Genomic DNA, 16,462 nt, shown 5'->3' on the forward strand with positions numbered 1-16,462 from the left:
GTCTGTCCGGCCTCTTTTTATCAGCTGGCCACCCCACTCTCCACTCTAGACCTTTGTGGCTGTATCATTGAGAGTCCAATGATCTTTAGCCACAAAATCATTTACAATTGTTTCTTTTTTTGGCAATCTTTGAAAAACCAAGATCCATTTTATAAATTAAATTATAAACAACTATGGGGAAAAACCAGCACTCTTTTGTCATTGTATCATTATTGTATTGTGATGCCTTTTGAGCTTCTGGAAGCGATGTTACTGGTATTTCAAATACAAGCAGGGTCACTCAGGGTGGACAAGTTTCAATGGAGCTTCAAGACTAAGACAGACTAGGAAGAAAGAAGTGGTGTCCTATTTCTGAAACACTGGCCACTGAAAACATGTAAAAAAACAAAACATTGTCTGATGGAGTGCTGGAAAAGGAGTCACTCAGGTTGGAAGGCACTCAAAGTAAACTGCATTGATGGGCTCAAACACAGCAATTGTGAGGATGACGCAGGATAGGGGAGTGTTTTGTTCTTTTGTACATGAGTTGGAACCGACTCATTAGCACCTAACAACAACGAACTGGGAAAATAATAAAGAATACCATTCCCATACGTTTTTAAATAGAGAAGGAACATTTTAGAAATGTATAACCACCTGCAGTAAAAAATAATGAAAAAAAATCTCAACATATCTTTCAGTGTTTCCTTCATTGATATTTCTAATTGAAAAAAGGGAATAGAAAGTTGAAGGTTATGTTCAATGGATGATGTTTAGGTTCAATGGCTTTTGGTTTTAAATAAATGCTGATTTCAAAATCAGCAATTGTTAAATGCATAAGAGAAATGAACTTTAAAAAGGAAAATGGATTATGTTCAGTGCAATTTATCCATCAATGGTTATACATTAATTCCCATGTGTAAAATTTGAGGATCTCTACAATGGAGTCTTGATATGGTGCTATGGGTTAATATGCCAGACTGCAAAGTCATTTGAACTGCAAGCTCGGTGGTTCAAGCTCACCAGCTGCTCCTTGGAAACCCTATACAGGGTCACTATGGGTGGGAATCGACTCAACAGCGCTTAACAACATCAACAATGCTGTGTGGACTTCTGGTGTGGCACTGTGGGTTAGTGCATTGGGCTACAAAGTTGGTTTGAACTGTAAGGTCGGTGGTTCAAACTCACCAGTTGTTTCCTGGAGACCCTATGTAGGGTCGCTATGGGTTGGAACCAACTCGACAACACTTAACAACAATAACAACAATGCTAGTATGTAAGGAACATAGTTGCAAAAGCTGACACACTTTATTCACATAGCCTTGAATAAACTTATCAGTATTGTTATGATATCATGCAATTAATTGGAGGCTAGGTAGGTCAGTAAGTTACACATTGGGCTACTAACTGCAATGTCAGTAGTTTGAATCCACCAGTTACTCCATGGGAGAATGAGTCTTTCTGCTCCTATAAAGAATTATAGCCTCAGAATCCCTATACAGAGTCATTATGAGTTGGGACTGACTCCATGGCACCCCACCATCACCAGCCATAACTCACATATGTTGTTGTTGTTAAGTTCCATCGAGTCAGTTCCAACTCATAGCAACTCTACATAGGGTTTTTGAGGAGCAGCTGGTGAGCTTGAACCACCGACCTTACAAGTCAAACTGACCTTGCAGTCCAGTGCATTAACACTCAGTGTCACAACAGGAATCCAAGCCCATATACAGCCTGTCACATATACCCAATGCCCTTATGCTGACCTCTGATTACCACATCAGGGCTTCCTCCAGAGACATCCAGTCTAAAACTCTACTTTAAGGCAACTACTCACGCTACACACGTTTTGTCCTTCAAATTTGCACTCATGGCCCATTCATCCAATTTAGCCTATAGTTCAAAGTTCATTCATTCATTCATCATTCTCAGGAGTGTGAGCTGTGGAGCTGACGTGTCTTTGGTGGAGCCTGATCTTTCTTTAAGGAGCTGTGGGGCTTTGTCAGACACACTTGTCTTTGAACAGAGATAAGTTTCATGACAGAAGGAAGTGCTTTATTTGTTGTACAGGAGAGCATAGAGAAGACTTGCTAGGCTATGGCATAAAAACAGTATGAAATCAGGAGTGTAAAATAGATTTTTCAGAAGCTAGAAAGGAGAGGGGAGTCCTTGTGTGGTCCTGTGGGTTAATGAGACACATTAACCCACAGCCATTTGCAAAGCCATTTGAACTGTAAAGTTGGCGGTTCAAGCTCACCAGCTGCTCCTCGGAAACCATATACAGGGTCGCTATGGGTTGAAACCGACTTGATGCACTTAACAATAAAAAGAACAAGAAAGGAGAGGAGTTGACACAGAGCTTAAATTTAAGCAATTTCTCAAAGGCACATTCCAAAATATCTTCTCTATTGAACTTTTTACTTGCCATTTTACTACCAGTTACCATTAAGTTGACCTCAGTTCATAGTAACCTTACGTATATCCTTAGGGTTTTCAATGACGAATTTTATGGAAGTAGATCTCCAGGCCTTCTTTTGAAGTGTCTCGGGATGGATTCAAAGCTCTAACCTGTAGGTTAGCAGCCAAATGTTTTCACCTTTGCACCACCCAGAGCACTTGCTCTACATCCCGATGTTTTCAATGCAAACATGTACCAAGGAAAGAAATGTACCAAAACAAATCAAAAAACCCAACAATCAAAACAGAAATAAAAACAAACAAACCACCTGCACACACACACACACACAAGATTCCTTTCTCAGCATTTACTAGTAAATTGCCAGGTAAATTCTGAGAAGAATATGTGAAAGTAATTGTTTAGATTCAAACCTAGAAGGGAAAAATGCTTCCTTGTGTGTATTTGCTGAAAGACCAACAACAAAAAAAACACCAGGAGACAGTCTGAAAGACATTGGTTCATTACAGAAAAAGATGGTTTACAAACAGGGAAACTTACTAATGGGCAAAAACAGCTGCTGTTTCCAGTGGTGCCAGCTGGACAGCCAAGGTTTTCCATGCTGGAAGGGGCTTATTTATGGGTCCTTTTTTTTACTATGTGGTAAAAAAGGCTCCTATTTCAGGAGAGAAGAAAGGAAGGTGATGTGGTATGAGAGAGTCCTATCTCCAGCAGAGATTTGGGAAAAAACAGAAAAACAGCCTGGTGCCAGCTGCCTGATGCAGTGTCAGAAGGGGAGAGGGGAGAGAGAGAAAATGACAAAGCATTTCTCCTGGGTTGACATTAGTGTAGCCATTTTGGAACAGTTAGCTTTTGTCCCTATAGCAATATAGGAAAAAACTGATAACATTCATAAGTGGCTATTTTTATTTATATTACAGCACCAACCATTAAGCCCCTGTGAAGTGCAGCATACACTTCTTGTGTTGGGGTTGTAGCTGTATTCATGTTCTTCTCATGCTTTACACATTCAAGCTCTGCTTTCCTTTCTTAGAGATTTTTCAAAATGCTTCTTTCTGGCATTTCACAAATCCGAAACATGTTGAAGAAACAGGGTACGTCATTCCAATTTTTCCTTGGATTTGAGGAGTCTCGAATGGTGGCACAATCTTCTACTGTAACTATGTTATTGGGCTCACCTACATCCCAGAAGCTGAAAGAGAGTGTCACAGGGCATTTTAGAGCCAGCAACAAAATGGAAAGGCAAATTATGTTTGTGTTATTTAACTCTATAACAATTTTGTGAGGTAGGAATGAAAAACACCATTTTATTGATGAAGAAATGGAATCTCAGAAATACTCATTTGTCATGGAGTTTGTGAAACTTAATTGGGTCTTGCTAACTTTTTATTTTGTTCTGCATTGTCATGGCTTTAGGCACAGAATTAGAAGCTATGGAAAGGACTGAGAGCTTGGTGAGTTCATTTCCTTTGCACACCTATGGAATCATGTTTGATTCCCTCCCTATATTCTACACATGGTGGGGGTGTGCCATCAAGTCGATGGGGACTCAGCGATCCTGGATCAGGTTTCCTGTAAACCTTTACAGGAACAGAAAGTCTCATTTTTCTCCTCCTGTGGATTCCACCTTTGCAGTTAACAGCCCAACGCGTACCACACTAAGCCATCAGGTCTTCTTTATTCTACAGTTGTTGTTAAAGGCCAATGAGTTGGTTCCAACCATTGCAACCCTGTATAGGATTTCCAAGGAGTAGTTGGTGGGTTTGAACTCCCAACTCTGTGGTTAGCAGTCCACTGCTTATTCTGCAGTGCCACTCCAAGACTTCACAGAGCTTGTATTAATTTAGGTGCATTTTTCAATGATGTTAAGGTGTGTGACTAGTGAACTCTTCTAAAGCAATGGGACAATAATCTTAGAACCTCTGTTTACTAGATATGTAGCCTTGGGAAAGAAATTTAACCTCCATGGCCTTCAGATTCCTCAAATGTTAAATTAAAATAAATAATATTGATTCATCTCAGAGAGTTGCTATTTAGATTAATGACTGAGAAAATACATTGAAAACTCCAAAATATAATGCTTTATTAATGTAAGGTCATTATTAGGAGAAAAGCGACAAAATCAAGGGGTTCCCACATTCTTGTGATAAGAATCTGGGGTCTTCCCTGGGTACTATTTTTATCTCATCCACTGTAATTTTTGAGTAATAGATTCTGAATTCCACTCTGTTTCTCCTGCATCTCCAATAAACTATTATTCAGTTCTAATCCCGTTTTTATTCTTGTCTATTCCTTTATTGGGGTTTTTCAATAAAAACTACTTATTATGTAAATTCATTAAAATGTTTTAACATCATTTTTGCTTGGACCTTATGAAACAACAAAGTAAAAATACGGATGCAAACACCTAACTGTAGTTGATTTCCATTCTGAGCTGTTATCTTATGAGCAAAGCACAATTTAAATCACAATAATGTATTTACATTAGCACAATAGTAGGCTTCCTAAGATGTTATATTTCTAAGAACTCTTTTTAAATACTTTATTGCCTTTTTTTTTTTTTTTTTTGAGTCTCTCTGCCCCCATCTCTGTCCTGTTCACTTATTTAATTGCTGTTGTCAAGAGAGATGAATTCCAGACACGCCCAACATGAATATTTCTCATTAACATAACAAAGTCAACACACTCCCCAATGGCATTATAACCACAGGCATTGTTGCTGTTAAGTGCTGTAGAGTTGGTTTTACCTGTAGTAACTCTGTGTAGTGTCTAAAGAGTAGCTGGTGTGAGCTTGAACAGCAGACCTGGTGGTTCAAACTGACCTTGTGGTTTAGCACATTAACCGGACGTGCCACACCAGGACTCTATCCTAGAGGTCAGGCTTTATAACACTTTATTTTGGGGGTTAATAAATTGCTTAAAAATTGTTTTTAAGTCATTTATTAAAATTTAAAGTGAATGTTCACACTTAAGTTGCCCAGTCTGTGGATAAGTTTGCTTTCCTTCTTTATTCTTCTGATGGTGTTGTTGTTGTTGTTGTTAAGTGCCGTCGAGTCGGTTCCGACCCATAGCGACCCTGTAAAGAGTTTCCGAGGGTGTAAATCCTTACGGGAGCGGCTGGTAGTTTCGAACCGCTGACCTTCAGGTTCGCAGCCCGATTCGTAACCACTACGCTACCAGAGCTCCTTTGTGGTGGTGGTGGTGATATGCCATGGAGTCGGTTCCGACTCACAGCTACCCTGTACAGGGTTTCAGAGGCTATAAACCTTTACAGGAGCAGAAAGCCTTATCTTTCTCCCACGGAACTGCTGGTAGTTTCCAACTACTACCAGTAGTTCCGATGGGAACGTAAGGGCCTTGTGCTTCTCTTTATTTGCTTTGACACCAGCTGTTCCCCTTCCTGCATCTAAAACCACTGAGGATGGGCCCTTAATTATCCCATGGAACAGGAGGAGGTGCTAACAAACTCACATCAGCTGTGATTGAATTTTAATATTTGGGATCTTTTTAAATTATTCTGTAAGAAGGCAATTGAGAGTTTCCCCCACAACCCGGAAGTACATCATTCCTCTGAAAATTTTCTTAAGTCAAAATGTCATAAACAATCAATTACCATTAATTTATATGGGAAAAATTTTTGAGTGTTCCCAGGCCCAAATGTAACCTAGCCAAATAATATGTAAAACCTAAAATAACACAAACATATAGGGCTCACAGACACAGTTCAAAACTATGGCGACATGCAACTGAGATCTCAGCTGACAGTCATTCTCAGGGAAGGAACTAGGCTGCTTGTGGTGTATGTTGCCTCTTTTTAACAGTTTGCTGTGAAGCAAATGCTGTACACTAATTTTGTTTTTCATCTCTTCAGATTTCCTTTGGTAAGTGAAAACAGGTACTAATGTAGGTCTTTTATAAAAGGAGGTCTTTTATTAAAAAACAAGCTTTTAAAAGAGTGGGGGGATATCTGTACCTCAGAGATTCTTTGAAAGGTGTGCCATCCACCCATTGCCACTGGCCCTCAACTATCTGGTCCGTCAGTCCAATGTAGAATTCTTTCGATTTAGGTTTTGCATGGAAAAGGAATTCCTATGGAAGATACACAATCAATAAATAGGAGATCCATTATTTCAGTTCTTTATAAATACTGAGGATAATTGTTACTTAAGTGGATAGAGACGGTAGATAAATGGACCTGAAGTTCTAAGATCATAGAGGATCACTTTCTGGCTTTAAACTGTCAAAAAATAACCTTCAACAAACAGCGTGATTCTCAATACCTCATTCAAAGTTTATTAGCTGCTGTTACATATGCCTAGCATAAAAACTGGGAAATATTTGCTTACGTTTTAAATATGATATATCATAACCATCATCTGTTGTGGCTTGTGTGTTGTTATGACGTGGGAAGCTACGTCACCAGGAATTCATATACAGCAAGGCCACAGGTGTGTTGTCATGATGTGGGAATCTATGTGACCAGGAATTCATATACAACAAGGCCACCCATCATGAACATGTTTCAGCAGTGCTTTCAAAGATAGACTAGGAGAAACACCTGGTGCTCTACTTCTGAAATTTTGCTAATGGAAATTTTATGGATCATACAGAATATTTTCTCACAAAGTTCTTGAAGATGAGCACTCAAAACGTACAGTTGTCACAACAATGGAGCACAACTTGAGCATACTAATGGTTGTGAAGCTGATGCAGGACTGGTGATGTTTCATTCTGTTGTACATGGGGTCAACACAACAGTAACGAACAACAGCAATGTTCACAAACACAATGCTATTTCTAAAATTACCTGCCAACCCTCTTTTTTGAAAGTACCACGGCCTGCTAAAAGAACCAACAGATCTGTGTTGGAAGAAGTGCAGCCAGAGTGCCCCTAGGAGGCCAGGATGGCCAAACTGTCTCTCATACTTCAGACATATTGTCAGGAGGGACCAGTCACTGGAGAAGGATATCATGTTTGGTAAGGTGGAGGGTGATAGAAAAAGAGGAAGACACCCAGCGAGATGGATTGGTCAAGTGGCAGCATCAATGGGCTCAAGCATGGCAACAATTGTGAGGTTGGCCAGGACAGGGCAGTATTTCATTGTTATGCCTAGATTCACCATGAATTGGTACCAACTCGATGACACCTAACAACAACAATAAACAATAAAAGAACTCACTAAATTCCCTTAAGTTCTGTTAATCATGAAAATAAATTCAACTTGGAATAGCTTAATATATACAGTTACAAGTACAGGCCCCATGAAGGATGCTAAATTGATATTGGAGGAGGCTATACCCCAACTACCTGCTCCTCCTGTGTATTGATAACCACCAGATGAGCCCCCATATCTGAACAGTTTTTCACACTTAATGCCCAGGTCCTGGTGTCAGTAGAAAAGAAGTAGCAGCTAGATTGAAAATGTTCCCAGTTCAACGGACAGCAATTCTTGACAGAACCTAGGAGGAGAGAAGTTTCAGTGAATGTCCCAAATGAACGGAGTAGGTAAGCAGAAAGTTCCCTTTGGATTCATAGAACCCATAGTTTACAGTCAGAAACCCTGAAACTCATTGTTCATGTCCCACATCTTACTATCCAGAGTCAACAAACAAAAACTGCAATTTTCTTGTTTTTGTAGCAGTTACATAATCCTTATTTTCTAGATGTCAGTGCCAATAGATGCAATCATATGCAGGGAGTCCCTGACTTAAGATGTATTTGAGTTATGATTTATGACTGTCTTATTTTCCTTTTTACTTATTATCATTACTAATACAATGTTGCAGCATGTAATTTGATAATATTATCATTCTCATGCCAACCTCCAAAGACAAAGGTTGGATTTAAAAAGCTACTGATAATAAAAGGCAATAATAATGAAAAAGAGGAAGTGAGAGAGCAATAAGGAAAGAGAGAGAAAGAAAGATTGGGCTTAGATAAGAACGGATTTATGACAGAGTTTTCAGAACAGAACACTGTTGTAAGTCAGGGATTACCTGTATACAATTTGTCTCATGTTGGAGTCCTAATGGTGACATTGTAGAATAAGCACTGGACTGCTAACCACAAGGTCAGTTGTTCAAGCCCACCAGCTGCTCCTTGGAAACCATATGCAAAGGACTCATTGCACTTAACAACAACATGCTCTTCATGTACAACTCTGTTATCTGTCCGTAACTGCCAAGGGCAGAGAAAGTTATGCATTTTATATGGTGATCTCTAAGAAAGTGTCTCTTTTGTTGCCCCAACACATCATCTCAACCAAATATCTAACCTGTGGTTGCACAGATGAACTCGTTTTCCAGAACTACACAATGCCACCCTTTAAAGGCTTGTTAAAAATAACTAGCTCAATCTCTCTCAATTTAAAGGTGAGGGAATGATAACCCAGAGAAAGAAGTCACTTTCCTAGAGTCATGTGACATTTTGGAATACAAAAAGACTTGGAACTATGTCTATGAGCAGAGGGTATATATTTTATATTTGTGAAGCACTTCCAAATTCTCTATATAATTTTTTCTCTACTTCATCTCATTTTGGAAATAGATGATGGAAAAATCCCCACCAAAGTACACTCCTAGGAATAACTTCTTCCACTTACAGACTTAATGTTCATACATATACCTCACATATATTCTAAAAGTTAACTAGAACCCCTCTAAGATCCCTGTATTTCCAAAGTTCTAATCCTGTGCTCTTACCAACTTCTTATTATTCTCTTAGACTGCTGGTAAATCTTTACATTTTGTTTTTAAAAGCAGGACAAATTGTAGTTTACCTATTTTAAAGGCAATCTGTTGTTGTTGTTAAGTGCCATCGAGTCTGTTCCTACCCTGTATAGGATTTCTGAGGAGCAGCTTGTGGGTTCGAACCCACGTTGCTCTTCAAACTGACCTTGCCGTCCAGTGCATTATCCTGCAGAGCCACACCAGGACTCCAAAAGCAATCTAAAAGCCCAGGAAATGTTAACATCAATTTTGGTGTTCAAACTTGAGGATTATTATATACCTGAACCATCATTGTAACAGGAGAGTTCTATGATATTATTCTCACGTGGCTTGACCTTTTCCTCATCACAGAGTTGAAAGATGTGATACGTCACTGTAAGGAAAAGGGCACAGTCAATGTTCACTGAGCTTTTTGATAAAAAAAAAAAAAACTTTCTAATTTCTATATACATAATCAAAGAGCCAATAATTATCATGATGTTGTATCATGATCTACTTTTTCCTTTTACAATGAGAGGCACTGTGACTCACTTACTCAAAGAAAGGAGAGGGAATTCACATTTCAAAGTTTTCTTGATTTGTGAAGATGAATGTATTTTATTTCAGAACCAAAGACCCAGAGGAAAACAAATGTGTTTGTACTCTCTCTCATGCCAAGTTTAACACTCTCTGCAGTTCCTACACAAAAAATAAAAAATTACAATGTATTTGGTCCTGACCAGTGAGTCCAGAGCTTCAAGCTAGCACCTTTTAGGGAAAACTACACTAGAAGTGCAAAGGTATAAAGGGCCACCAAATGGTTGCAAAATGTCTTCCATGAACAATGCCTCAGAGGTCAGCAAACTTTATTAACAGTTCTGCATTAGTTGGGGTCTGTGACTTGAATAGTAGTGTGGAGATTAATAGGAAGAAAATGGGGAACAGAAAGATCATTTGTGGAAGAAGTAAACCTGCAGGTGGCACTGAAATTTACTCCCAATAGTCAATAGGAAGAATTAGATTGAATTTGACCTTCAGAACCCACCAACACATCTGGTGACAAAACAGGCACTGAGAAGTAGGATGGAGACCCCAGCAGTGGTCCATACACATATTTGGTAAGAGAAGAATCCTCCTTCTGTGAAAAAGAAAGACACAAACGTGGCCAGTCTTCCCTAAGCAAGATGCAAAAGAGATACAGAGATTTTTTTCATCCTTATTCGTTTTCCTCAATTCATATTATCTGTATCAGATAATTCTCAAACTTCAGCACGCATCAGAATTGCTAGGAAGGTTTGTCAAAGCATAGATTGCTGAGTCTCACCCGAAGAGTTAACAATTTAGTTTTGTAAGGGTAGAACCAACAAGTTCCCAGGGAATGCAGATGCTGCTGGTGTGGGACTGTACTTTTAGAATCAGTGGATGGAGTAATCCATTACTCATTTTAAGACTCTGACTCATAAACTCAGAGCAATCTGCAAATTTTCCTTTCCAAGTCTCCCAGTTTAAAAAATAGTTTTATCTCTCTGCTTCTTTCTCATGTTTCTCTCTTCCTTTATCTTTCACCTCTCTGCTTTTCTTGTCTTTTCTCCTACTCTCCTCTCTTCAGTGTTTTACTTTCCCAATTCTTTGTAAATTGGGCAGTTAAGACATTGACAATCATTTAGTAGCTCTCCTCCAGTCAACATGCATTTTACAAATAAGGAATATAAATTCTAGAGAAGAAAAGTCACTTGGCCAAGGTGACACAATGACTTACAGAAAGAGTAGGTATCTTAAGCTGGTAGCTCACCCTGACCTCAAGCCTAGTTAAGCTTTCCAGCCTAGCAAAAACTCTTCTAATCTTCTCTCTTACTCCTATTCCTCCCCCTGTCTCTTTCTTTTCTTACTTTTCTGCATATTGTGTCTCTTCTATTCGTTTAGCAATATAGGATAAGCACTGGACTGCTGACCACAAGGTTGGTGGTTCAAACCAAAAGCTGCTCCTTAGGAACCCTATACAAGGCTGTTATGAATTAGAATCTACTCCATAGCACTTAACAATTGTTCCCTTTATCCCTTCTCTCTGAGAAGGGATCTATGGAGGAAAAGGGAAAGTTGGAAATTTTACCTGTATGTGGTGATGCAGATGATTTCGATGAACTCATTCTTCCTTTTTCTTTCTCTCCCTCTGACCTTTTCACCCAGCTCAGTTTTTGAGTCCAGTTGTTTTTTGTTGGAAATATTCAAGAAAAATGCATCTTAAAGAATGAACTCTTTATCTGTCCTTTGAAAGTTTCAATTCTAAGACATAGGAATATTAACTTCTTCTGTGGCTTTGTGCTTAAGTCAGGATTTCCTTTCTTACATAAGAAGGACAAGTGAGTGTACCAGGCAATAGTGTGAGTTCCCTTTACTCTAGTTAACAACAAAACAGGGAAATTATGTAATATTAAGTATCCACAGAAGCAAGCTAACTACAGACAAATATTATCTTATTTGGGTCAATAAAGTTCCTCCACTTTCTTCTAAACCTAACACATTCTCCAACTTTTCCTTGACACTGTAGCATCCCATCTCTATTCATTCTCTGATCTCTCATTTCACATTCAGTCTTCATTACCCAAACGTTGGTAGTGGTGGTGTGCCGTGGAGTTGGTTCTGACTCATAGAGACCCTGCATAGGGTTTCACAGGCTGTAAATCTTGATGGGAGCAGAAAGCCTCACCTTTCTCCTGCGGAACCGCTGGTGGTTTCAAACTGCTGACCTTGAGGTTCGAAGCCCAACTCGTAACTACGATTGGTTAATTGACAATGAGACTTAAACTCCAAATCCTCAAAACACCTAGCATATTGCTGGCACATAATATACATGCTATGACTTAACAATGTAAATTTCTTTACATCTTTTATGCTTTTTCTTCCTCCCTTATTTGAAGCTCTTGATGAACATTCTAGTATTGAAGCTATAGATCTTTTTTTTTTATCAAAGTATGAGGTCCTTAGTTGGTACAAATGGTTTGCACTTGACTTCTGGTGTGGTGCTGTAGGATCAGTATTGGACTGCGAACCACAAGGTCAGCAGTTCAAACCTACTAGCTGCTCTTTGGAAACCCTGTACAGGGCACTATGAGTCAGAATCGATTCAACAGCACTTAACAACTAAGCTAATTAGTTCAAATCCATTCAACAGCTCCATGAAATAAAGGCCTGGAGTTCTGCTTCTGTACAGAGGCAAGAAAACTCTATGGCCCAGTTCTCCTCTGTAACACATGGATTCACAATTGATTTGAGGGCAATGGTTTTATCGAAGTGCTTTCCAGTAGGCGATTTCTTAATTCCTCTTAGCTGGACAGTCTCATGGAATGTGTTACTATGTTGTTGCTATTGTCATTAGGTGCTGTCGAGTCTGTTCTGACTCATAGTGACCTCATATACAAAAGAACAGAACACTGCCTAGTCCTGCACCAACCTCACAGTCATTATACTTGAGCTATTATTGTAGCCATTGTTGTCAATTCATCTCATTGAAGACCTTTCTTTTTCACTGATACTCCATCTTACCAAGCAAGATCTTTCTCCAGAGATTGGCTCCTCCTAATAAAATTCCCAAAGTACATAAACAAAGTCTTACTGTTCATGCTTCTAAAGAGCATTCTGGCTGTACTTCTTCCAAGACAAGTTTGTTCATTCTTCTAGTAGTTCATAACATATTCAATATTATTCACCACCATAAACCAAAGATTTTAATTCTTCTTTGATCTTCCTTGTTCATTGTTCATGTTTTGCATGCATATGAGACATTTGAAAATATCGTGGTTGGTTCAGATACACTTTGGTCCTCAAAGTGACATCTTTGCTTTTTAACGCTTCTTTTTTTAAAACACGTCTTTTGCAGAAGATTTGACCAACACAACATGTCATTTGTTTTCTTGACTGTTACTTACATAATCATTGATTGTGGGTCCAAATAGAATGAAATGTTTGACAACTTTAATCCTTTCTCTGTTTATCATGATGTTGCTTATTGGTCCAATTGTGAGGATTTTACATTGAGGTGCAATACATATTGAAGGTTGCAGTCTTTGATCTCCACTTTTGAGTCTTCTTAGTTTTCAATAAGCAAAGTTGTGTCATCTGCATATTACAGGTTGATACTGAATCTTTCTCTAATCCTGATACTGTGTTCTTCTTCATATAGTCCAGCTTCTCAGATCATTTGCTCAGCATACAGATGGACTAGATATAATGAAAAGATACAATCCTGATGTACACCTTTCTTAATTTTAAACCCCTGTTCTGTTTGAATGACTGCCTCTTAATCTTTGTATAGGTTCTGCATGAGCACAGTGAAGTGTTTTGGAATTCTTGTTCTTCACAATGTTATTCATAATTTGTTATGATCTACATAGTCACATGTCTTTGCATAGTCAATAAAATACAGGTAAACATCTTCCTGGTATTTTCTGCTTTGAGTCATGGTCCATCTGACATCAGCAATAACATCTATTGGTCTTATGAATCTGACTTGAGTTTCTGTCAGTTTCCTGAGATGTACTGCTGCAACCGTTTTTTCATTTTCTTCAGCAAAATCTTACTTGTATGTGATGTTAATAATATTGCTCAAACATTTTCACATTTCATTGGATTACCTTTCTTTAGAATGGGCACAAAAATGGATCATTCAGTCAGTTGCCTTCCAAATTCCTTGGCATAGACAAATGAGCATCTCCAGCACTGCATTCCTTTGTTGAAGTATTTTGGTTGGCATTCTGTCAATTCCTGGAGCCTTGTTTTTTATCAATGATTTCAGTGCAGCTTAAACTCCTTCCTTCAACACCATAGGTTCTTGATCATATGATACCTCCTGAAATAGTTGAGTGCTGAATAGCTTTGGCACAGCGGATGCGTATTTCTTCTATATTCTTTAGCTAGTTTCTGTGTCATTCAATATTTTGCCTATAGAATCCTTCATGACAACTCGATGTTTGTAGTTTTCTCCATCTTCAGAAATGCTGACCATGTTCTTGCCTTTTGGTTTTCTGACTCCAGTCTTTACACGTTTCATTTAAATACTTTACTTTGTCTTGTCAAATGATTTTTTGAAAATTTCCACTCAATTCATTTACTTCCTTTCTTCCATTCCCTTTAGCTTGTCTATGTTCCACAGTATGTTTCAGAGTCTCTTCTAACATTTGTCTTTTCTTTCTTTTCAGTCTTTTTGATGATCTTTTGCTTTCTTCAGGAGCCATGGTGGTGTGGAAGGTTAAGCATTGGGCTGCTAACTACAAGGTCAGCAGTTCAAATCTGCCAGCTCTGCTGTGGGAGAAAGCTGAGGTTCTCTCTGCTTCTGTGAATATTTACAGTCTCAGAACCTTATGCAGCAGTTCTACTCTGTCTCATTGGGTTACTATGAGTGGAAATGTACTTGATGACAGGGTAGATGGGTGGGTTTTGCATTTTTCATATATGATGTCTTTGATGCCACTGATATTTAAAATACCAGCAGACTCACTCACGGTAGACAGGTGTCAGTAGAGTTTCTAAACTAGACAGACTCGGAAGGAAGACCTGGAAATCCAATTGAAAACAATTGGCCAGTGAAACCCTTGTGAATAGCAGTGAAGCACCATCTAATATAGTGCTGGGAAATGATACCCTCAAGTTGGAAGGCACTCAAATACAGCTGTGGAAACCTTATGGGCATTTCTACTTTCTCCTTTAGGGCAGCTATGAATTGGAATTAACATGATGGCAATGAGTTTGGTTTTGGTTTATGGTAGATTGTTTAATCTTCCAATCTTTCTAAGCATGATACAAAAAGAGATACCCATTACCACAGAGTTGATGCCAATTCATATTGAGCTTATAAGAACTGTCTCCTAGAGTTTCCAAGGCTGTAATCATTATGGAAGAAAACTGCCATAATTTTCTCCTTTGCAGAACCTGGTAGGTAGGTTGATTAGCAGCTGAAATAATTAACCACTATGTCAGGTTATTCATAAAAGGTATCATTGTTGTTGCTAAGTGCTATTGAGTGAGTTCCAACTCATAGGAACCCTGTATAGGATTTCAGAGGAGCAGCTGGTGGATTTGAACTGCTGACCCTGTGGTTCACAGTCCAGTGCTGATCCTACAGTGCCACAACAGGAGTCCACAAGAAAGATAGGAGATTCTTATTCATCTTTACTAATATCCTTCCACTTAACATTGTCTGTGTGGAGTAATTCGCAAGCTTCAGTGAACATCACAATCATTTGAAAGGCTTGTTAAAATACAGACTGTGGACTCCATTCACAAAAGAAGACTCTGAACTGAATGTGAGATGAAGCAATTTCAATTAGACATTAGAATGCAAAGCTTCTGTGACAGGTTAGTTACACAAAGTAATGTGCCATTGCTTCAGGATACTTAAAAAATAAGAATGCCTTGATTTCTATTGATTTAAGTCCACAAGTGTCAGGAGTCATAAGCAGGATACACATGACCTGGTAATCTCCCCAATCGATGACTCATACATCTTCCACATGTCAGAAGATGTTCTTATTTTCAAAGGGACTTTTTGTTATTTCAGAGTATTGGCCAATTTCCTCTGCATTTCCTATTTGATATGATGCTTTTATGGGATAAAGCACTGGACCGCAAGGTTGGCAGCTCAAACTCACCAGCTGTTCCTTGGAAACCCTATACAGGGTTGCTATGAGTCAGAACTGACTCAACGGCATTTCATAATGAGTTTGATTAAAACAACAACAACAGATGGATTAAACAGTGTTTCAAGATTGTATATATATACAATATTTATATATACAAAGTATTGTTTTTGTGATGAGCTATTGAGTTGTATCCAATTCACAGAGACTCTGTATACGATTTCTGAGTAGTGGCTAGTGGGTTTGAACCACCAATCTGATGGTTAGCAGTCCAGTGCTTATCCTACAATGTCATACCAGGGCTCCATATATTAAATATGTTGTTGTTGTTATGTGCCATGGAGTCGGTTCCAACTCATAGTGATCTTATACAGGGTTTCTGAGGCCGTAAATCTTTACGGGAGCAGAAAGCCTCATCTTTCTTCCACAGAACAGCTGGTAGTTTTGAACTGCTGACCTTGCAGTTTGCAGCCCAATTCATAACCACTAGGCTACCAGAGCTCCTTAAAAGGGCATCTCTACCTCCCCATCAGGGAATCAAGCCCCAGTCTCCTTCCTGACAGGCGGGGATACTCACCACATCTAGTAGGCTAGTTAGATGAATTATTAAATGATGAATTACAGTAGACACTATCAAATGATCAAATTTCAATGTTGTTGTTGTTAGGTGCCATTGAATCGGTACTGACCCATAGCGACCTTATGCACAGCAGAATGAAACACTGCC

General features: G+C 38.8%; 1 protein-coding gene across 1 annotated transcript; it reads right to left on the reverse strand.

The window, feature by feature from the left end:
• Nucleotides 1–3,424: 3,424 nt before the first annotated feature.
• CLEC4E (C-type lectin domain family 4, member E) lies at nucleotides 3,425–11,250 on the reverse strand. Its single transcript, XM_006875494.1, has 6 exons — nucleotides 11,214–11,250; nucleotides 10,149–10,241; nucleotides 9,405–9,497; nucleotides 7,704–7,855; nucleotides 6,369–6,484; nucleotides 3,425–3,587 (listed from the first exon to the last, which is right to left on the reverse strand). The coding sequence occupies exons 1-6, from the start codon at nucleotides 11,248–11,250 to the stop codon at nucleotides 3,425–3,427; spliced, it is 654 nt and encodes a 217-aa protein (XP_006875556.1).
• Between the last annotated feature and the right edge of the window lie 5,212 nt (nucleotides 11,251–16,462).

This window comes from Chrysochloris asiatica, unplaced genomic scaffold, assembly GCF_000296735.1.
Source record: "Chrysochloris asiatica unplaced genomic scaffold, ChrAsi1.0 scaffold00328, whole genome shotgun sequence".
NCBI lineage: Eukaryota > Metazoa > Chordata > Mammalia > Afrosoricida > Chrysochloridae > Chrysochloris > Chrysochloris asiatica.